Consider the following 23,176-nt stretch of genomic DNA (forward strand, 5'->3'; position numbering starts at 1 on the left):
CGGGAGCCTGGCGGACATCGCGGCCGCCAGGCACGCGCACCGGCATCCTAGTGCGGCGGGCGTGCGCGCCCTCCCAGTGGCCATGAGGAGCGGAGGCCGTAAAAACACGGCGGCTCAGAGAAGTAGAACCACCCTGTGGCCGTATAAAGTCGTATGGCCGTCGGGAAGTGGTTAATGTCATGAAAAAAAAATAGCGTTTTTCTCGATGTGATTCTTGTCAAGCCTGCTTTGCATACACACTATCATGAAAAAAAATGCTTGAGCAAAGTGCAGTGACGTACAATGGCACTATAAAGGGGAAGTTCCATTCGGATGGCGCCACCCTTTGGGCTGCTTTTGCTGATCTCGTGTTAGTAAAAGTTTGGTGAGAGACGATTCGCGCTTTTCAGTCTGTTACAGCGTGACGAATGTCGAGCGCTTCCGTCTCATAACTTGCTTCTGAGCATGCGTGTTTTTTCCCGTCGTTAAAGCCTACACACGACCGTTTTTAACGACGCCAAAAATTAGAGCATGTTCTAAATTTTTAATGGCCATTTTTCACGTCATGAAAAATGCTCTGGAGCCTACACACGATCATTTTTAATGGCCAATTAAAAAAAAATCCTTTTTCACGTCATGAAAAACGGTCGTGTGTACGGGGCATAAGGGTATGACTTATACAAAGTGGTAATGTGTAGAGGGACAGTAAAACACATGCTTCTCCTGCATGTGATCAGACCCTTCAACTGAGCACTGGCCCCCTTCACACCATCTCAAGTTACACTAGTACAGGGGTAGGCAACTTTTTGAGCACATTTTCCCGAAAAATGTTTTCAAAGAAATTGAGCGTGCCGATTTTATAACAAAAAAATGTAAACTTCTCAATCACTAAAAGGATTTTTTATAAAGTAAATGTAAACTACTTTAGTAGTGAGAAATTGACATCCTGCACTCTCACGCTTCAGATCAGCCCCAATTCATGCACCTTCAAACCTCAGATCACTGCCCCCTGCAAATCTTCCCCACCACTGTTCTACCCTACATATCTGCCCCACCACTATACCCCCCCCCCCCCTGCTCATATGCCCCACCACTGTACCCCCCCTGCTCATCTGCCCCACCAATGTACCCCTTTCTCATCTGCCCCACCACTGTAACCCCCTGTTCATCTGTCCCACCAATGTTCCCACTTTCTCATCTGCCCCACCACTGTACCTCCACGCACATCTGCTCCACCGCCATATCCCTATGCTCTTCTGTCTCACAGCTGAACCATCTCTTCTGTCCTAACACTGAACTCATCTGCCCCACCACTGTAACCCCCTGTTCTTCTGCTCATCTGTCCCACCAATGTAACTCCTTTCTCCTTTGCCCCAACACTGAACCCCCCCCCTGCTCATCTTTCCCACCACTGTAACCCCCTTCTCATCTGGCTCAACTCTGAACCCCCCTTGCTCATCTGTCCCACCAATGTAACCCCCTGCTCATGTGCCCCATCACTGTAACCCCTGCTTTTCTGTCCCATCGCTGAACACCCCTTCTCATCGCTCCCACCACTGTACCTCATGCACATCTGCCCCACCACTGTACCCTCCAGCTCATCTGTCCCACCTCCTGAACCTCTCCTGCTCCACTGCTGTACCCTCTTCTTATCTATGATGTGCGTGATATGCAGAGTGGTGAAAGGAAGCAGAGATGAGACACATCTACCTGTCCTGGCTCCACTCATCCTGCTGATCCACCTCTCGCATCCAGCCCATGTGATGTACGTGATGTCACATACAAGCATCTGGAATGGATGTGCAATGATAAGCTCAGGTCAGGGGCATTTTCTGAAAGCAGTGGGCCTGTGTGCAGGATCATGTTGGGCCCCCGCAGCTGATAAAAAGTGCGGCGCTGTGCTCCACAGGAAAAGTTGGGTGTGATTTTTATTGCACATAATACTGGCTCTGGCTTTAAGGGACACAGAGTGCAGAGGGGTTCAGTAGTAAGTGACGCAAAGGTTCAGGAATAATTTCAACAAAGTTACCAGAAGCTCGACAGTAATTCCAGAAACTTTCACCTGATTGTGGTTTTCTCAATCACAGTGAAATCCCTTCTTTCTGAGATTGGTAGTAGCAACCAAGCGCTTCATCTTCCTCCAGATGGTGGGTGAGGCTAGCAGGACTGTGATTAGCTTTAGCAGTGGCCAATGACAGTCCTCCTCCCCCTCAGTGCAGGTGCGGCGTGGGGAACTCTGAAATTGGAATGCATTATTGTCTCACTGACGCTGCGCTGCTCTGCTAATGGGGAGGGAGTCGAGTGCCGCCATAGAGACTTTGGGCCTAATCCACAAAAACCCGGCGCAACGTAATTTTTCCCATTTAAGTTACACCGCCGCAAAATCTCTACCTAAGTGCCCTGATCCACAAAGCACTTACCTAGAAATTTTGAGCGGTGTAACTTAAATCCGTCCGGCGCAAGGCGTTCCTTAATCTAATGGGGCGAGTCCCATTTAAATTAGGAGCGCTCCCGCGCCGGACGTACTGCGCATGCTCCCGACGCGATTTTCCTGACGTGCTTTGCACGGTTTTACATTACGCCGAGTTTTGTGAATCGCGCTGGGTAAAAATAGTTGCGGCGGGAAAAAAATTTTTTTAAAAAGAAATTTGACAGCGTCCTGGGAAAGAAGGGTCTACTTTTACATGGTGTACTAACTTTACACTTTGTAAAAGCAGCCCTAATTTTGCGACGGCAAACTAATACTTACGGAGAAAAAACGAAGCGTAAAAGCTTTGTGGATCTCCGTAAGTGCTAATTTGCATACCCGAAGCGGCATTTCGACGAGAAATGCCCCCAGAGGCGGCTGCGGTACTGCATCCTAAGATCCAACAGTGTAATTCAATTACACATGCCGGATCTTCTGCCTATCTATGTGAAACTGATTCTGTGGATCAGTTCCATAGATAGAAACAGGGATACGACGGCGTATCAGTAGATATGCCGGCGTATCCCTTTTGTGGATTAGGCCCTTTGTGTGCCTCTTTCTGCACCAGTGCCTGGGGTTGCCTACCCCTGCACTAGTACATAGCATCATTGAGAGCAAGAAATAAAGATGTGTATGCCAATAAGTCTCTGAGATTTAAAAAGATCACCAACTTATTTGATTTAAATTATTCCACTGTAAAATAAATCTAAAAATGGTGTTGCTTTCAAACACCTGCTAAATGGTCCAGGACTGGCCAGCCCAGCAGTTTCAATCCAAGAGCTGTCCATTTGATCTTAAAAAAGCCCCCGAGCACTTAAAAATGCTGATTGATAATTATTAAACCACTCCCATTAGACTCACTTTCCCACAAGAGCACAGAGAAACACAGAGGTATTCCTTCAAAAGTTTTTTTTTTCTCAACAAACGTCGATCCGTTGCAAGGATTTTATCAAACTTTGTTGCAGATTCCTACCTTTTATTATTCTAAAACAATCCACGTGTGTTTCTCTGTATCCATATTGAAAAATGAGTGTAATGGGAGTGGTTTCATAATTATCAATCAGCTGTGCGCCTGCAGGACATTAATGAGGAAAGCTGATGGGCCTGCGTCCCTTTAGTATGTACCAAGAATATACTAATTGAAAAAACAATAATGTCATACAAATTGATATTGCGCTAATAAATGTGTACAAAACTATTTATGTGAAAAATCTTATAACAAAAGTTCATGCGAATAATGCTTGATTGAAGAAAATCCTGCCACAAAACCAGTTTTGCCAACCTACCAGATTGAAATTTACTGGCACGACACCCGAAATTTACTGGCGCAGCCACGTTTTTACTGGCATTTCACAAAAGTTACTTAATTACATTTTTACGTGCAAATTTCAGTATTTAGGATACAAACAAGTACGCTAGGCAAATAGCAATGTGATTTAAGGGTAAAGGGTTTAAGGGTAAAAAAACATATTTTTGTTATTTTCGATATAAAAAGGGCAAATTATTTAGTGACATCACCCCCTGCCTCCATCCCCCTCTGCCACCTTCACCCCCCTCTGCGGGGTCACAATCTCCCTCTGCCTCCAATCACCCCCTGCCTCCATCGTCCCCCTCTGCGGTGCCACCATCCCCCTCTTCGGTGCCTCCAATTATCCCCTGCCTCCATCCCCCTCTGCGGTGCCACCGCAGCCACCATCACCCCCTGCCTACAATCTCCATGCGCAGTTCCAAGCCGAACCGAACTCGGCTATTTTTACTGGCACATTTCCGCATCCACGGAGATTTACGAACGGGGAAAAAAAGTGCCTGTTTTTACGAACTGTTCGTAAATATACGGACGGTTGGCAACACTGGTGCAAACAAGGACGAGTGCTCTCCACCACTAGTTTCACAGGCTGCTCACCTCATAGCAGAGAAAAATCAGCAGTTATCCCCTCTGGGGAAATGAGGACACCTGGCAAACCTATGGATCACAGACCTCCTTAGATGAATGGCTCCTCAATAGGGTTCCAAGAACCCGGAATGTCTTGCCAAAATAAAGGTATCTTAATGCTCTTTCCGTTTCCAAAGGATTTAATAGTAAAAAGGTAAATGAATACACTTGCAAGTGAAGCTTGTGCAAACATCCAATTTTCGAGATGGCCGGGGTGTAATTTCAGTGTGAAAACTCCGCCCCTTAGACGATTGTCGTCAGGAAGTTGACGTTCTCACTAAGGGGTACCTTAACAGAGAACACTAGTAGCTGGATTCAGGTAGGGTTACGCTGGTGTATCAGTAGATACGCCGTCGTAACTCTGAATCTACGCCGGCGTAAATTTAAGCGTATTCTGGAAACCAGATACGCTTAAATTATGCTAAGATGCCTTGAGGCGATTAAGTTCGGATTTATTGTGGTATACAAGTTACTCACTCATACAAGTTACTCACTTACTAAGATACGAACGGCGTAAGTCTCCTACGCCGTTGTATCTTAGGGTGCAATATTTACGCTGGCCGCTAGGTGGCCCTTCCGTTGAGTTCGGCGTAGAATATGTAAATGACTAAATACTCAGATTCACGAAGGTACGTGCGCCCGTCGCAGTAAAGATACGCCGTTTACGTAAGGCGATTCCCGGCGTAAAGTTAGTCGAACAAATAGCTGGCCTAGTCAATGTTAACTATGGGCGTCGTTCCCGCGTCGAAATTTGAAAATTGTACGTCGTTTGCGTAAGTCGTCCGTAAATGGGGCTTGACGTAATTTACGTTCACGTCGAAACCAATACGTCCTTGCGGCCTACTTTGGAGCAATGCACACTGGGATATGTACACGGACGGCGCATGCGCCATTCGTAAAAAACGTCAATCACGTTGGGTCACCAATCATTTACATAAAACACGCCCCCCCCATCCTCATTTGAATCAGGCACGCTTTCGCTGGCCCCATTTACGATACGCCGCCGTAACTTAGGAGGCAAGTGCTTTGTGAATACAGCATTTGCCTCTCTAACTTACGGCGGCGTATCGTATATGCCATACGCTACGCTTGCCTAACGTTGCGCCCTCCTACGTGAATCTGGCTATAGATGTTACCTTTCGTTTACATATAACATTCATTGGGCAAGACAATCCGGGTTCTTGGAACCCTACTGAGGAGCCATCATCTAAGAAGGTCTGTGATCCATAGGATTGCCAGGTGTCCTCATTTCCCCAGAGGGGATAACTGCTGTTTTTTCTCTGCTATGAGGTGAGCAGCCTGTGAAACTGGTGGTGGAGAGCACTCGTCCTTGTTTGCACTGTTTGGTAAATTGATTTCTTCAATCAAGCATTATTCACACAAACTTTTGTTATAAGATTTTTCACATTAATAGTTTTATATACATTTAATAGCGCAATATCAAGTTGTATGATATTATTGTTTTTCACTTAGTATATTGTTTATGGATTAGTCATATAAGATATTTTAGTAGCGCACCACTGTTTGTTGGCACACAATATTGTTTGTAAGTGGAAGTGAAATCACTTTAAGTGACAGCAGCTACTTTAGTAATTATAATTCTCACAGTAAATTGCACCGATTGATTTTCTTTTCAACAATGTCCTGTTAAAGAGCAAGCGTATTAGTCAACCAACATTTGAATTCTTCTATAGCCTATGGGCGGAGGATTTGATTGCAATTGCAGCATCGTACAATTTAGCTGCTTGTCGAATTACAACAAACACCATAAGCCTTCAATGACAGATTCAACATTTGTATGTTTTTCGCTGCTTCGTCGAATCTTCGTTGTTCATGTCGAATGGTCTACCCCAACACTGTCTCTATAATGTCAAATCTTTTCTCTCTGTGTCAAATCTTTTCTTTCTATGTAGAATAATCTTTGACTAATTGAGTTAAGGTTAGGCACATTCGACCACAGATTCAATAGACACAGATCGCTATTGTCACTGTCATGTCGAATCTTCTATCTATATCGAACTGCTGTAGCAACGAAAACGAAAATAAAGCATTTTTTTATGTCGAATGTTTCGGATTTGGGATTCTGCACGTTCGTTTTCGTTTGTTGAAACGATAACGAAAATACCCCAAATTCAGACGAAAACGAATGCACATGTCTATTCTTTATGCCTAGTCAAGACATAATCAGAGAGTCATGTCTTACAGAATAGAATCCCTTTAATGAATATGTTTGTAACGTGGAAGACAGAAAATGTAAACATTTTATTTGGCAGTTTTCAGGTGAATAAATAATAAATGGAAAAAGTAACATTATTTATAGATCTCTCTTCCGAAGGACAAATGCAATATGAACAAATATGTACAAACTGTTAATGCAAAGACCAGTCAACTATCAAGGTTTTTTTTTTTTTTTTTTTAGAAAAGTACAATTCTTAAAATCACTATACATGACAAATTAATGAACAAGAAACAAGCAATGCTCCAAGTCTGGAGCTCTCAGCTTCTCAAGCTGGTCATCCAGGTGTTTGTCAAAAGATAGCGTTATCATGCATTTAGTTCATACTGTCCTGTCAAAGTCTTTTGCGTCACCAAAAACAGAAGGTCATGCGCTCAAGTCAATTATTACATGTTCATATATTTGTGTAGATCCCTTAAAACTTGACGCAAACAGGAAACTGTGTTTTTTTTCAATGGACACATGCGTGAAGGACCTGGGAGCCTGGATATTCAGCTCTTGGAATTTGACAAACTTTCCTTTCTCATTATCCCAGTGGAATACCTGGGTGAAGGAATAATCACTGCCTAAGATGGCATATTTGTGTTCTCCAATTTGTAAAGGCTGGAAAACCATAGATCCACGAGAGGGCATCCTTTGGATGTCAGTAATCACGGCTCCTCCTTCCCATTTGATAACCCTTGAATCCCCAATGAACCTTGTGAGGCAAAGGTAGACATCTTCCTTGTTGGAAAAGTGTTTGACAGCATAGACGTCCTCTGTATCTGGAATCTCCGCTTGCTTTGAGAAGTTGTTGTACTTCTTGTTCCACTGATAAATAATAGGACGTTGGGAGCTACTAGACAGGATCAGGTGGGGCTTGTTGGCAATCTCTACATACTCCACATCGGTGTCTCGATACCACATGTGGACAGATTGGTGGGAGTAAAATCCATTGCCATTCCACTTGTAGATGGTTGTACAACCAGCCTTTGAGCTATCTGCAACCACAAAATACCAGTTGTCTTCTATCCTGAATGTTTCAATATCATTGGGTTTCCGAATCTTGATGACCTCAATGTCTTGGATCTTGATAAATTTATTGGCAAAGATATCTCTTTTGTAGATGTGAGAGCCCCCAAACAACTGGGCTACTATGACATAGAGCTGCTTCTCAATCACTATGGGCTTGCAGACCACAGTTGAAGTACCTGGTGTAAAACAAATAATGTTAACTATTGTAGATTAGCTGTTTTCAAAAAATTTCACCTAGGTTTTACAGGTGTGTCATATAAAACATGTATATTGGTTATTATCTGTCATATCACAATATAAAATGTGTAAGATGTAGCTTTAAAGCCCCCTAGACATCCTACAACATTTTATTTTTTTAAAGTCATGAACCCCTGCATAATATGATTTGTGATTGATATTTAAATGAAAATGCCTTAAAATAGATTTCCTGACGCATTCATGGCAGCACACACTGGGTTGTGACTCCGCCCCCACAACCTGACAGGATTGGTTAGCTATAAATTTGAAGGGGAGACCCCCGCACCATTCTCTTTTTTATCCTCACCTGACAGATTGGGCGGACAAGCAGCATGCCTCTTACCGCAAATCATCCCAGCAGGTTCAAGCCTCTCCTGTTTGGAAGTCCCTCCTGTAAAGTCTCTAAAGGAGCTTCTATGGAGGAAACCCCGTTCTGGTGGTCTCAGGGGCGTAGGGAGCAAGTTCTACTGGCATTATGTGACAAGCTTTAAAGAAGCTTACATTTTCGCAGTGGTCCCACTTCTATTTCTTTTCACATCTGCCCCCAGTCTGTGTTTATATTTTCCTCCTTTATCGTTTTAGACCACACTGTGGTCTTTCTGAGCCTTGCTATCCTTCAGGCAGGCCCCTTCTGTGTACGTGCACCTCCGCGTCCTTTCCGCTGCTCTGCGCATGCGCGCAGCAGGATGAGGACGCCAACAGTTCCCTTTGCCCCTATCCAAGATGGTGCCAGGACGAGCGGAATGCGTAATCGGCGCCGAATTTAAAAGACATCACTTTTTGTTGGGGCTACAGGCTGCTGCTCTGTATGTAATATTAAAAAATTACGCATTAAGGTAGGTTTCTCCCTCCTGCCTCTCCCCCTGGCCAGTCTCTACTGGCATTTTGTTATACTGGCTCTTTCTTTTTTATTATTATTATTTCCTCTTCTTCCTCCAGACTGTCCTCAAGACTGTATCTCCTGCACCCTTCATGGAGACCACTGCTCTCGCAAACCACCACCAGCAAGCTAGGTAAGAGGCTGTCCGAGAAAAAAGGTAAGTAGAGAAGAGACAAAAAAGAGAGCCTGACCACTAACGCTGCGTTTCTGGCAGCCCCATCAGGTCAAGAGACGCAAGTTCATGGCATAGAGGGAGATCAAGTCATGCTTCAAGCAGAAGATCATGCAGAAGCCGCTCAAGGTCACCCTCCAGCTTTCATCAGTCAAGGCATAGCCGCTCCCGCCATAGCCGGTCCCACCGCAGATGATCACCTTCATCTTAGCACGAACGGAGCTACCATACCTGCCCCGCAGCAAATGCTTGCTGGGTATGCAGGGCTCCAGCTTTGCCAGGGAAATTGGCTTGCCGTTCTTGCTTCAACGAAGCAACCAAGGAGAAGGAATCGGACGCAAGAGTAGCTACAGAGCTCATACGAGAGTCACCATGGGAGTCAATTCTGGGAACTACGGCTCCTCTAATAGATGATGCTACCCCAAGCACATCGCCAGCACCCTGCCATTACGCCCAGGTCTCAGAAACCCACTCTGAGAATGAAGAGCGTGAGGTGGCGTCAGGGTTCGACTTCTGCTTAGTTGAACCGTTCGCTCGTTCAGTCAAAGAAGCGATCTGCTGGGAAGAGGATAAGGCGGAACCTCAGAAAGTTCGGAAATACTTTCCAGAACTAAAGAGGGATCCTGAATCGTTTCCCTTCATCGAAGAGCTGGAGGACCTCATAAGAGACGAATGGGAAAGGTCAGATAAGCGGCCTAGCCTTAGCAACAAGCTTTTAATAATGTACCCCTTAAAGGAGTCTAAGACCAATTCCATGATTAATGCACCCATAGTCGATTAATGTCGACTTGTCAGACACGTTACCCTACCGATTGAAGACGCAGTTACCTTTCGGGACGTACTTGATCGCAAAATCGATCTAAAATTAAAGAAGGCTTATGCCACAGTAGGAGGCGCTTGTAGGCCGGCTATCACCACGGCTGCAGTAGCTAAGGCCATCTCTGCATGGGCGGCTAACATTGAGAGGTCCCTTCTAGATGGAACCGACCAGGAGAAAATAATTTCCTCCCTGCAGGAAATAAAATTGGCAGGCGACTTCATGGCAGGGGCCTCAGTCGACATCATTAGATCCTCAGCAAGGGCAATGCTAGCCTCAGTTATGGCAAGAAGAGCTTTATGGCTGAAGCCCTGGGTAGCTGATGCAGTATCAAAATCAAATTGGTGTAAGATTCCATATGATGGTTCAAATTTATTTGGCGCAAAGCTGGATTCAGCCATCTCCAAAGTCACAGGAGGAAAATCGGGGCTGATCCCCTCCGATAGGAGACCCAAGTCCCAGAAAGGTCCCGCTTACAGAAGTAATCTTCCCGACAAATATAGATATGCTAGATCCTATCGTCCCGGCAGGGAGTTCAGGAGGGACTGGAAAAATACTCAACCCTCCTTTATGAAGGTACAGAAGGTCAAGGCCATCACGGCTGGGGATCAGCAGAAGTCCTTTTGAGGATTCGCCCGCCCACCCAGCTCAGGTGGGCGCCAGGCTCAAGAAATTTGCTAAAATCTGGTCAAGTCGCATTATAGATCCATGGACATTATTCACTATAAAACTAGGCCACAAATAGAAATTCATGGGCACACTGCCAGGGAACGTTTTTCAGCCTACCAAAGTAACATCTTCTCCAGACAAGAGAAGGTTACTTCTGCAATATGTAACATAATTAAAACAAAGGGGAGCAATCGTAGAAGTACCATCGCACCAAAAAGGGAGGGGGTTCTATTTCTCCTTATTTTTGGTACGAAAGAAAACGGGGGAACCTACGTCCAGTCTTGGACTTAAAAAGGCTCAACAAGAGGATCAAGATAGAGGCCTTCAAAATGGAAAACCTTCAGTCCATTTTGTTGGCAGTGAATTTGGGAGACTGGATGCTATCGGTAGATTTATCGGACGCTTATCTTCACGTCCCGATTCATCCCGCCTTCCAGAAGTTTCTTTGCTTCTCAATCATTCAGTGTCATTTCCAATTCCGGTGACTCCCATTCGGCGTCTCCTCAGCACCCAGGACATTCACCAAAGTTCTTCTGCCCCTAATCGCACTCCTCAGGGGGAAGGGGTTGCGAGTACATCATTATTTGGATGATATTCTGCTCTTAGCAGAAAATCAGGAAACCTTGACCCATCACCAGAAGATATTACTCACGACCCTTCAAGACTTTGGGTGGTTAGTCAACTGGGAAAAGAGCAGTCTTCAGCCCACACAAGTCATGGTGTTCCTAGAGGCAGAGTTGAATACCAAGCTGAACCGGGTACAGCTTCCTCTAGAGAAGCTGAAGCCCTTAGTCCAGAAGATGCAGAATCTGTTATTATCCAGATGCCTACCGGCCAGGGCCTGCCTCAGTGTAATGGGATCCATGTCTGCGACCACACCCATGGTACAGTGGTCCCAGTGGCACATGAGAATTTTACAGAATTCCTTTCTCAGGCAATGGAATGGAATGTCAATGCTCCAAACCATTCACATCCCCAGTTGGGTAAAGCAATCAGTATGGTGGTGGATGCACTCATCCAACCTCAGGAAGTTCAGACCGATAGTTCCCCCAAGTCCAGAAGTAATAACATCGGATGCCAGCCAGAAGGGATGGGGAGCACATTATCTGGACCAAGCAGCCCAAGGACAATGGCACTTCCAAGCTCAGGGCGTAGTGTCAAATGTATTAGAACTCAGGGCAGCCTTTCAGGCTCTAATAGCCTTTGCGCCTCTTCTAGAGGGGAAGAGTGTCCTTATCCGAATGGACAACAAAGTAGCGGTGTCCTATATCCAGAGACAGGGAGGTACCAGAAGTCGCACGCTCCTGGAGGAAGTTTGCCCCATATTGGAATGGGCCCAAGTGCACCTGTTAGACCTGAGGGCTGTGTATGTCCTGGCAGCACAGAATATGTTGGCCAACTACCTGAGCCGAGAGACTCTTTTGAACAACGAATGGTCTCTGAACCACCACGCATTCTCCCTTCTTACGAGGACTTGGGGAGTACCAGAGATCCACTTAGCGGCCACGCCGGCAAACACCAAATGTCAGAGGTTCCTGTCCAGAGTGCCCTTTCCATCAGCCGAGGGAACAGACTGCCTAGTCCACCCATGGATTTTCGAGCTGGGGTACATTTTCCATCCAACTCCCCTAATCGTGAGGTTCCTGTCCCGGCTTCGGAAATCCTCAACCACAGTAATATCGGTAATACCGTTCTGGCCGAGGAGACCATGGTTTACGACCCTGTTACAGCTCAGTACTCAACCTCCAGTTTATCCACCAGAGAAGCTGCATCTGACAGCATGGAAGTTGAGAGGGTTAGATTAAGGGAGCAAGGATGTTCCCAAGAAGTAATATTGACCCTAATGCAAGCCAGAAAGAGCACCACTAATACCACCTACACAAGAATCTGGGAGAAGTTTGTTTCAATGACACAGCAAATAGGTTGGAACCCTATCTCACCAGAACCATCTCAAATTCTAGAATTTCTTCAGTCAGGCCTTGACAAAGGCCCAAGCTCCAGTACCCTGAAGGTTCAGGTATTCGCCCTTTCTGCCAAGACGGGTACTAGATGGGCTCTTCCTCTGGTCACTCAATTTCTGAAAGCCTGCATGAAGATCAGACCTCCTAGGAAACCAACTTTTCCGGCATGGGATCTCTCAGTAGTACTCGAGGCCTTGTCTAATCCACCTTTTTTTCCTGTTTAATTCAGTTTCACTGTGGAATCTAACTCTGAAACTGGCTTTCCTTATCGCAATTACATCAGCTAGAAGGGTGTCAGAAATACAAGCACTTATGGCTACGGAACCCTATTTCGTTTTTTTCCCCTGACAGAGTGGTACTGAAGCCTTCAGACCGATTTATACCAAAGGTAGCTTCCTCCTTTCATTATAACCAGGACATCGTCCTTCCGTCCTTCACTAATGAGAGGGGCGAACCTCATGCCTTGGATGTCAAATCAACCATCTCCAGTTACCTTACAGCTACAACTCACTTGAGGAAGATGGGATTCCCTCTTGGTTATTCCACACGGGAGCAGACGAGGCCAAGCAGCTACTTCCCGTACCATCGCCTCCTGGCTAGTCAGATCTATCAGAGAGGCCTATTCCATTCAGAAACTTACGGTTCCTGAGGGCATCAGGGCTCACTCAACCAGGGCAGTGGCTACCTCATGGGCAGCATATTGCGGGATTTCACCAGAGACCATATGCAGAGCAGCAACTTGGTCTTCCAGACATACCTTTATTTCCCACTAGAGAGTGGATTCTGCTCACTTGGCTACAGCCGACTTCGACAGATCTGTTAGAACTAATTCCTCAGCACTACAAGGAATAAAATATCATTTTCTTGCACGCTCCCGACTGGCGAGTTATTTTCCAGTGTGTGCTGCCATGAATGCGTCAGGAAAACTGAAAATTGTATACTCACCTTTCCGTAATTTTCCTTTCCTGACGCATCTTAATGGCAGCACTTAAGTGCCCACCCCGTTTTTGGATGATATATACAGAGAATGGTGCGGGGCGTCTCCCCTTCAAATTTATAGCTAACCAATCCTGTCAGGTTGTGGGGGCGGAGTCACAACCCAGTGTGTGCTGCCATGAAGATGCGTCAGGAAAGGAAAATTACGCAAAGGTGAGTATACAATTTTCTGTTTTCTCCTCAATGCTTCTTCCTGCTCTACCACTCCAGTGCTCTATGCTTACAGAGCTGTGTAGCAGCCACTCCCTTCATTACACGTTTCCCCACATATTGCACAGGAAGAGAAGGAAGAAAAGTGGCATGCCAGACCAGTTCTGTGTGCTGAGTACACTGGGTCTAACTATGGTGTTATTTTAGATTGTATAGTCATATTTAGACACACTGCATACCCACTATAACAGAAAATAGAGGTAAGACTTTAAAACTGCAGGTTATTATTACAATGTCTAATTGACTGCATATCATTGTCCCAAAGCAATACATCACAGTTGTACACCATATGGAGCATAAGCTGCTACTTTTATCTTACTGAGAATCACTATGGTTAGTCAAAGCTGTGTTTAACAAGTCACATGCAGTATATCTGATCACTAGGGTCCCAAAGCTCTCACCAGTGATGTTGTCATAGTTTCTGAATGACATCTCAACATGGTCCCATTCCAAAAAAACACATTTCCCAGTGAAGGGCTGAGCGATGACAACATACTCATCATTCATATAAGTGAAGGTGTCCACAGACAGAGACTGATATGGCAGAGATTTGTACATTGCAAACTCTGTAAGAAAGGGAAAATATGGATTACTATACATGGAAACATGTTATTAATAACTGTCTTTTAATGACTCTTATTTACTGGCCTGCATATAGTCTTTGCTTTTGATCAGAATAAATCTGGATCTATTATCTGGAATGTTTCTGAGCATAATGCAAAATATATTCACAAATCATAATTCCTGACACCAGTGGCCTATGAATTGTGTTGTTATTGATCGTTCTAGAACACAAACAAGCAGAGTGAAGTGATTCAAAGAGATATTTAGGCCCCGTACACACGAGAGGATATCCGCTGGACCGTTTCCAGTGGATAAAACCTCTGGCGGATTTGGATCTGATGGCTGTACACACCATCAGATCGAAATCCGCGCGGAATACATCCGCGGCGACGTGCGCGACGCTGGAAGGTAAATACTTCCACGCATGCGTCGAATCATTACGATGCATGCGAGGGAGGGGAGCGGACGGACTGATCCGGTGAGTCTGTACAGACGACCGGATCAGTCGGCTGGACTGGATTCCAGCGGATAGATTTCTTAGCATGCTAAGAAATTTTTATCCGCTGGAAATCCGTCGGCTGGATTTTTATCCGCCGGGAAATGTCCGCTCGGACGTACACACGACCGGATCTATCTGCTGGAACTGATCCGCGGATCAATCCCAGCGGATAGATCCGGTCGTCTGTACGAGGCCTAACAGTTAGCTATTGCAATGGCGAGGAAAGGAGGTAATCAGTGTTTAATTGGTGGTACTGCCCAGTCTGTGTAAACACTGCTTTTATTAAAGAGGAAGTAAACCCTCTAGCGCATTTCTTTAAAAAAAAACCCTGCAAGAGAAAGGCATAATGAGCTAGTATGCATAGCATACTAGCTCATTATGAATTACTTATCTGAGATCGAAGCCCCCAAAGCGACTCTCGTTCCTCACCTCTGCCATTGATACCTTGGTTACTTCCTGGTATTGCGGCTCTGGCGCTGTGATTGGCCGGAGCCGTGATGACGTCACTCCCGTGCGGGAGCCATCAGTGACGGCACAATCGCCCTTACTAACGGCAAACTCAATGCGCCTGCGTCGTTGGTACAGTCTTTTCTGCAAATATCTCCTAAACCGTGTAGGTTTAGGAGATATTTGTTGCACCTACAGGTAAGCCTTAATCTAGGCTAACATGTAGGTTAAAGTGGTCTGTATGGGTTTACAACCACTTTAAAGCTCCCATACACTAATGCCGCGTACACACGATCATTTTTCGGCATGAAAAACAACGTTGTTTTTCAGCATGTCCAAAAAATGAAGTTTTTCCAACTTCATCATTAAAAACGACGTTGCCCACACACCATCGTTTTTAAAAAATTATGAAAAAAACGCGATGACGTACAACACGTACAACGGCACTCTAAAGGGGAAGTTCTATTCGTCTTTGGGCTGCTTTAGCTGATTCCGTGTTAGTAAAAGACGATTCGCGCTTTTCTGTCTGTTACAGCGAGATGAATGTGCTTACTCCATTATGAACGGTAGTTTTACCTGAACAAGCGCTCCCGTCTCATAACTTGCTTCTGAGCATGCGCGGGTTTAAAACGTCGTTTTAGCCCACACACGATCATTTTTTACTACCCGAAAAAATGCAGCATGTTTGAATTTTTTTTTTTACGTTTTTCAGAAGCCGAAAAACGATGTGAAGCCCATACATGATCATTTTAAATTACGTTTTTAACCACTTAACGCCCACCGCACGCCTATTTACGTCCACAGAATGGCACGTACAGGCAGATGGGCGTATATATACGTCCCTGCCTTCTAGCGGGTCGGGGGTCCGATCGGGACCCCCCCCCGTGCGGCGAGCGGCTTACCTCGGGGAGCGATCCGGGACGACGGTTTTATAGGGAGACACAATCGATGACGTCAGTCCTACAGCCACACCCCCCTACAGTTGTAAACACACACTAGGTGAAACATAACTCCTACAGCGCCCCCTTGGGTTAACTCCCAAACTGCAACTGTCATTTTCACAATAAACAATGCATTTTAAATGCATTTTTTGCTGTGAAAATGACAATGGTCCCAAAAATGTGTCAAAATTGTCCGAAGTGTCCGCCATAATGTCGCAGTCACGAAAAAAAACGCTGATCGCCGCCAATAGTAGTAAAAAAATTTTTTTTTATAAAAATGCAATAAAACTATCCCCTATTTTGTAAACGCTATACATTTTGCGCAAACCAATCGATAAACACTTATTGCGATTTTTTTACCAAACATAGGTAGAAGAATACATATCGGCCTAAACTGAGGAAAAAAAAAATTTATATATGTTTTTGGGGGATATTTATTATAGCAAAAAGTTAAAAATATTGCATTTTTTTCAAAATTGTCGCTCTATTTTTGTTTATAGCGCAAAAAATAAAAACCGCAGAGGTGATCAAATACCACCAAAAGAAAGCTCTATTTGTGGGGAAAAAAGGACGCCAATTTTGTTTGGGAGCCACGTCGCACAACCGCGCAATTGTCTGTTAAAGCGACGCAGTGCCGAATCGCAAAACCTGGCTTGGGCATTTAGCTGCCTAAAGGTCCGGGGCTTAACCGGTTAAAAACGTCGTTTTTTTTAATGCCAAAAAATGATCGTGTGTACGCGGCATTAAACTTAGATTTCTAAAGCTTCCATTTTGTTTTTATTGCATGTTAGTCTCATATAAAAATTAATAGGTTACTAATTAATGAGTTACAAAAATTCTCATAAGACAGACTACAACTTCCCAGGATGATGCATTGTATTGTATTGTAATATATTGCTTTGTTTCCGAGCATCCGTGGCCTTGATCACTCATTTTTTTTTATGGACGAATACTGTACTGATTAAATGAAAATAGTTAGCTTGGTTATCGTACCAGAAAAAAATTTGTAGTTGTCCTTTCGGATAATTTCGCATGAACTGTCGTGATTGGCTCTAAAAGGTTGTATACTAACGATTACATTTTTCAGATGATCGCTCCAAAAGTTGCATTTTTCGTCTGATTTTCTCATTGTGTGTATTAGGCATGAGAGTATATCTATTAATTTCCCAATCCATGCTAATCAGCTCAGAGAGAGGGGCTATTGTATTATGACAGCCAGCTAGCTGGCTATAGTCACTGTTCGGACAACAATTTTTTTGGCTGGCTTCTTCAATTTTAGGAGTGAATGATGCTGAGCAGGAGGGTGCTAATGGGGTCACCCAAGGCTCAAATTCCATCATATATTTTAGGAAGATTTCTTTACTATCCTCTCAAACATACAGCATACCTTTATATCGAATTTGCTGATTTACTTTGCAAAAATATCATGGCCTTCCACTAATTAACATGATGACCTTTAAATTACTTTCAGCTCTCGGTAGCCAGTGCTGGGTTATATTATCCACCAACAGTTCAGATGTCAGAGACTTCAGTGCCTCTATGAAAGTGTCATTCTTACTCGTAGATCGACTACCTGATTATGGGAACACTGTTTTCTTGTGTGTCTGGTGATCAGCACTGTGAAGTTTGGGCACAGGACATGTGTGGATTGGGTCCTGAGGCTCAAGGACAAAGTCAGTATGCAGAAAAAAGCGTTAGATTAGATTTAGACTTTAGGGGTAACATACACAAGGGCATGAGATTGCATTCATATTCATTTATTGTTCATTCCTAAATGCATATACAGTAAATGCATGTGATGATTATAAATGGTATAATGCACACTATGCCTTTAATAGACGTGTTACGGTGCATGTAGTTTAGCTGTGTTTAGAAAAAATCTGTACATTCAGATTTGATACCCTGAACGCGTCTCTCTCAATGCATGCAAATTTAAACACAGGAGAACTTGACCAGAGGAGTATAAAGTTTGATTATACAACCAGGGGCGGACTGACAACTCATGGGGCCCCTGGGCAATAGAAGATTATGGGGCCCCTCTGGCTTACAGATGACCACCACGCCAGGAGGTAGTGCAGAGGCGGGCAGCTAAAATCTTGGGATATTCACATTAAAAGCATGTCATTTTCGGACATATCAGGGACAGATCTAAAAAAAACACAGATTTTTACATACTGTCCCTGGTTTTACTGAGCCTGGCAACCCGGATGGGGCCCCCTAGTGGCATGGGGCCCTTGGGCAGTGCCCGAGTGACTCAATGGTCAGTCCGCCCCTGTATACAACCCAGATCAATTTCTACTGCATATAAAAAAAACAAAGCAGGAGGCCTACATAAATGAGGGCTTAGATGTTAAGGGCTAACTTTGTGGGGATTAAGGGGAAGGCTAGAACTTACTGTTGGAAGGATAAGGGCTAATTCACACCAGCCGCTGAGTTACAAAGCAGTGTCCGACGGGATCACCGTAGTGCTGGAGGGCCGATTTTGGCACATCACACTGTTCACTTTTTTAAAAATGAACTTTACTGAAGTGTGACAGAGACCCATTAAAGTGATAGCAAAGCCTTGAGTTTTTTCTTTAAAATAACAAACATGTTATACTTACCTGCTCTGTGCAGTGGTTTTGCACAGAGCAGCCCAGATCCTCCTCATCTCAGGTCCCACGCCGGCGCTTCTGTCTCCTCCCTCCTGCCGGGTGCCCCCAGAGCAAGCAAGCTTGCTCTGGGGACACCCAAACAGGCGTGCTCTAGTATTCTCCTTTGAGTTAGTATAACGTTTTTTTGCTCTGTGTTACTCTATGTATTTGTGAAGAACACTTGGAGATATCAATATCTGAGCTTTAGTTTGGTTATTCTCTAAAAGCGAGAGAAATGAGATTGTTGCATTGTTATTCTCACAATGGCATGATCACTAGGTGGTTGCTTGTATATTCTTACTGTTGCCTATGGACCTATCCTTGGGGCCCTTATACTTTTAAGCTCAATTTGGTAAGACACTACAAAAATCATGCTACTTGCTGTCAGGGCAAAAAAACAAAATGCATACAGTACATCTCTGCAATACATATGCACTTCTCCATGTTGTATCCCTTTAAAGACCCTACAAGCACAAAAAATAAATACTTGTTGATCTGTGCTCCTTGTTGTGGGCTGACAACATACTACCACCTACTCTGCCTTCTCTATAACATAAAGTCTAATCAATCTGTAGTTTCATGATTATGACTGGGAGTGCCAATTACTCGTCCTTGAGACAACACAGGAAGTGAGCTCTCAACACAGGAAAGCTTAGGATTATTTACACAATCAGCTGGTAATTTTTTGTACTTTTCAGACAGATACTTTATAAAAATGTATATTTAACAGATCAAAAGGGAACATAAAGAAGAAGTTCAATGTTAGGGTTTACAAAACACGTTGAGGGCAAAGAGACTGTATCACCGCCCTTTAAACTAAATGCAGGTAAAAAATGCAAAAATCAAGTATTTTAAAAGCTTACATCCAATGTTTTATTTTCCATAAATATTTTTTATTGACTTTCAATGTGCACTGTCTAGACAAAATAACTGGTCAATTCTCTAGCACAGCCCTCTTTCTCCTTCCACATCATATCCCTCTCTTGTCAGGGAGTGTCTAATAACTCTTTGTGCTGGCCCAGCTCCTTCTGCACTTCCCTTCACCTCTCTACGTAATCTTTTATGAAGCAGCCAGGGCAGGAGTAAAGAGGAATACTATAGTGTCTATGAAGTGTCACATGACTGACAGCTCTGAATCTGCTAGGGCTGTTACCATCAAATTCAAGATGGCGGCACCCAGAGGCGGCCCTAAAGCTTTTGGATATCCACACAAGGGTTAATTTTACCATTTTAAAAATGCCTATGTGTTAAATGAACATATATGTACCTGTGGTTATACAGTCAAAGTCTTTAGCAGACAGGCTGTTGATCTTCCGTCCCTTGTATTCGGGTGGGCTTTCACAATAAATTTGTTCCACCGTGGCATTGGTTTTATCCAGCCATTCTACCAGCCATTTCAATTTGCAGTCACAATGGAAGGCGTTTCCCCTTAGGTCTCTAAAAAAAAAGAAAATACAAAAAGGAGGAGATAATTAGAGGCCACCAAAGCATCAGATGTAGTCAAAATTGGAAAACTTCCGTAGAAACATAATTTAATAGGGTGAAAGTGTAGTCCATATCAACCAGTCCCATTCTGATTATAATTTTTTGCAAATTAGACAAAAAAAAAAAAACATCAAATTTTTTTGCTATGAACAATACATTTTTTTTTCATTTCATAAATAACCTTGACTGTATTTTTGGAATAAACACAATATAGAGCCAAATGAACACAAGGGCAGTTCAGGGAAATCACTGGCACCTAGATAAAATATGTCCTTGAATAATCAACAATACATTTTTTGTAGACAACATGCACAGGGCTTAGGAAAACAGAGAAACATTATTTTGTAGTAACTGTCACTACATGCATGATAAGTGATGGAAACAATTTTAGATACAGTGGGCCAGATTCATGAAGAGATACGACGCCGAGATTCAAATTTTTACGTTGTTTGCGTAAGTCGATCGGGAATACGGATGGCCGGAATTTACGTAGCCGCCGAAAACAATGACGTCCTAGCGACATCATTTGGAGCATGCGCACTGGGAAATTTCGCTGGCGGCGCATGCGCAGTTAAATCGGCGCGTGAACGCGCCTGATTTAAATTGTACACTCCCCCTAGCCACGGAATTTCCATTCCGCCGGGGGAGTTGCGATCCGCCGGTGCAAGTTTCGAGGTAAGTGCTTTGTGAATACTGCACTAGCCTCGCAAAAGTGCACCGGCGGATCGTAAATCACATAGATTAGCGGATCTAAAGATCCGCGTAATCTATGTGAATCTAGCCCAGTGCTGAGAAAAAGACATAGCTATACTAACACTGGTCATATGCATAACCATAAATAAATAATTTATCATAAACTCAGTTGTTGCATATTTTTCACTCAGTGCTACAAAGAAAAGATCGATTTGGTTGACTAAATAATATATAAAATAAGAGTTTCTAACAGAATGGTTCATTCATTTTATAGTCTGTTGATGAAAAATAATAGTTTAGTGCTATTTTAACCCTTGTCTTGAGTTGAAGTGCCTCCTTTTAAATTGTAAAGGGCCGCATAAACCGTTGGTGCTCTATAAGCCATGTATAATAATAATAATAATAATGAAAGTAACATTTAGAAATGGGCCCCCCGGTTCGGTTTGCACCAGAACACCTCGAACAGGCAAAAATTTCTAGCAAACATGCGAACCCTATTAAAGTCTAAGAACATGAAAAATCCAAAGTTCTAATTTTAAAGGCTTATATGCAAGTTATTGTCATTAAAAGTGTTTGGGGACACAGGTACTGCCTTAGGGCACATGTATCAATGCAAAAAAAATAAATAAATGTTATTATAATTTTTAAAGCAGCAGTGATTTTATTGATGCTCAAAGTGTAATAATAAAAATGAAATATATGCAGCAGTGATTTATATGAGCCAAACGACGCCCAAACTCAAACAAATCAATCAAGCGCTTATGAAACACCAGCCTATAGATTGAGAATAAATGTCACAATTAGTGACTACAACTGCTGCCTTATACCAAGGAGACTCTTTGTAAACAAAAAAACTCACGTAGAAATAATTTTTGCACAGGGTAAATATAAATTCACAAAATATATAAATATCCACCAAGCAGCGCTTATGTATATATGTGCAAAAAATTGAACAGGATTTCATCTTTTCCTCTTTGGGATTAATTGGACTATTCGTTTTCTTTTACACATCCTTTTGAATGGGTTTAATACATGTTATGGACAGAAACTAATTAGATCATTAATATGTTAAATTTTTTGCACATCTATACATAAGCGCTGCCTGGTAGATATTTATATCTTTTGTGAATTTATATTTAACCTGTGCAAAAAATAAAAATGAAATATTCCTTTAAATAACATGCCTGGGGGGTCCTCTTAGTCTGCCTGTAAACTGGCGCATCTGTACAATATATTGAACATGCCGCAGCAATAATGACATTTCTATAGGAAAAGGTCATTAAAACTTGCTTGTGGTTCCCGGCAATGCAGATGAAAGAAAAAGAAAAAAAACTCTGCCAAAATGAAAAAAATAATTGGCATGGGGTTCACCCCAAAATCCATACCAGACCAGACCATTATTCGAGCAAGCAGCATGGCAGGCCAGGAAAGGGGGGGTGAGCGATCGCCCCTTCTTATTTGCCCTTAACATGACGTCATGCCCTCAACATGACAGAATGGGGTGGGGTCACCCGGTTACATCACTATATACTATACTGTACTATATACTCTGCACTGCGTTATATACACTACACTGATTGCACTATATACTCTGCGCTTTATTATTTACACTGACTGCACTATATACTCTGCACTGCCGTATATACACTACACTGACTGCACTATATATGCACACGCATCCCTAGTGACATTGATTTACGATTGATCAAACAGCTTTTAAATTAAATGATCGCATAGGTATTTGTATGGCCAGAGAAAGACTGCTATTTTTGCCTGTATAACCCATTTGGGAGGGGAGGGGGGTCATCAGCTTTAATAACTTATAGCAAGATCAGATTCAAGGAAACCTGTTATGAGAGCAATATGTAGGCTGATTTAGCTGACCTTCTTCTAAAAATGCTTTCTGCCTGGCTCTGTCTGATCGCAATACTTACTAGTATGCAGAAAGAGAAGTTCCGAACTCCTACTTGGCACCCTTGAACTGAGTTAGTGATTCCAAAAGCATTGAAACCTATGGGTCAGTATTATTATTTTTAGAATTAAAGGTTTTAGATTTACCCCGGTACAGGTTGTTTTTGAGGTAAAGGGAATCATTTATATAGGCTTACTTCAATATGGAAGAATGTATTGATTGGCTTTAAAAGCGGTTGTAAAATAGCACCTTCTGTACAACCTACATATAGTGTGTACAAGTGTAATTGAACTATATGTGCACTGAGATTGAAGCAAGAGACTGGAAGAAACCAGGATCCCAACCACCAACCTGTCCATTTCCCTTCACTGCTCATATTTATCCCATCTCACAGCTTCTCATGTGAATTCCTCTTCCAGTAAATCTCCAGA

At 43.3% G+C, this 23,176-nt stretch overlaps 1 protein-coding gene across 3 annotated transcripts in view; it reads right to left on the reverse strand.

Annotated features, from left to right (window-relative positions):
* Positions 1 to 6,621: 6,621 nt before the first annotated feature.
* The window catches only part of LGI1 (leucine rich glioma inactivated 1), a 75,967-nt gene continuing 59,412 nt past the window's right edge, over positions 6,622 to 23,176 (reverse strand). For all 3 annotated transcript variants that reach the window (XM_040361763.1, XM_040361764.1, XM_040361765.1), the window contains 3 exons: positions 19,923 to 20,092; positions 13,973 to 14,137; positions 6,622 to 7,805 (listed from right to left, as the gene is read on the reverse strand). In XM_040361763.1, the coding sequence (XP_040217697.1) occupies positions 6,982 to 7,805; positions 13,973 to 14,137; positions 19,923 to 20,092 (1,159 nt within the window). In that variant the 3' untranslated portion in view covers positions 6,622 to 6,981. The remainder of the gene's footprint in view (positions 7,806 to 13,972; positions 14,138 to 19,922; positions 20,093 to 23,176) is intronic.

Source organism: Rana temporaria, chromosome 8, assembly GCF_905171775.1.
Source record: "Rana temporaria chromosome 8, aRanTem1.1, whole genome shotgun sequence".
NCBI classification, from domain to species: domain Eukaryota; kingdom Metazoa; phylum Chordata; class Amphibia; order Anura; family Ranidae; genus Rana; species Rana temporaria.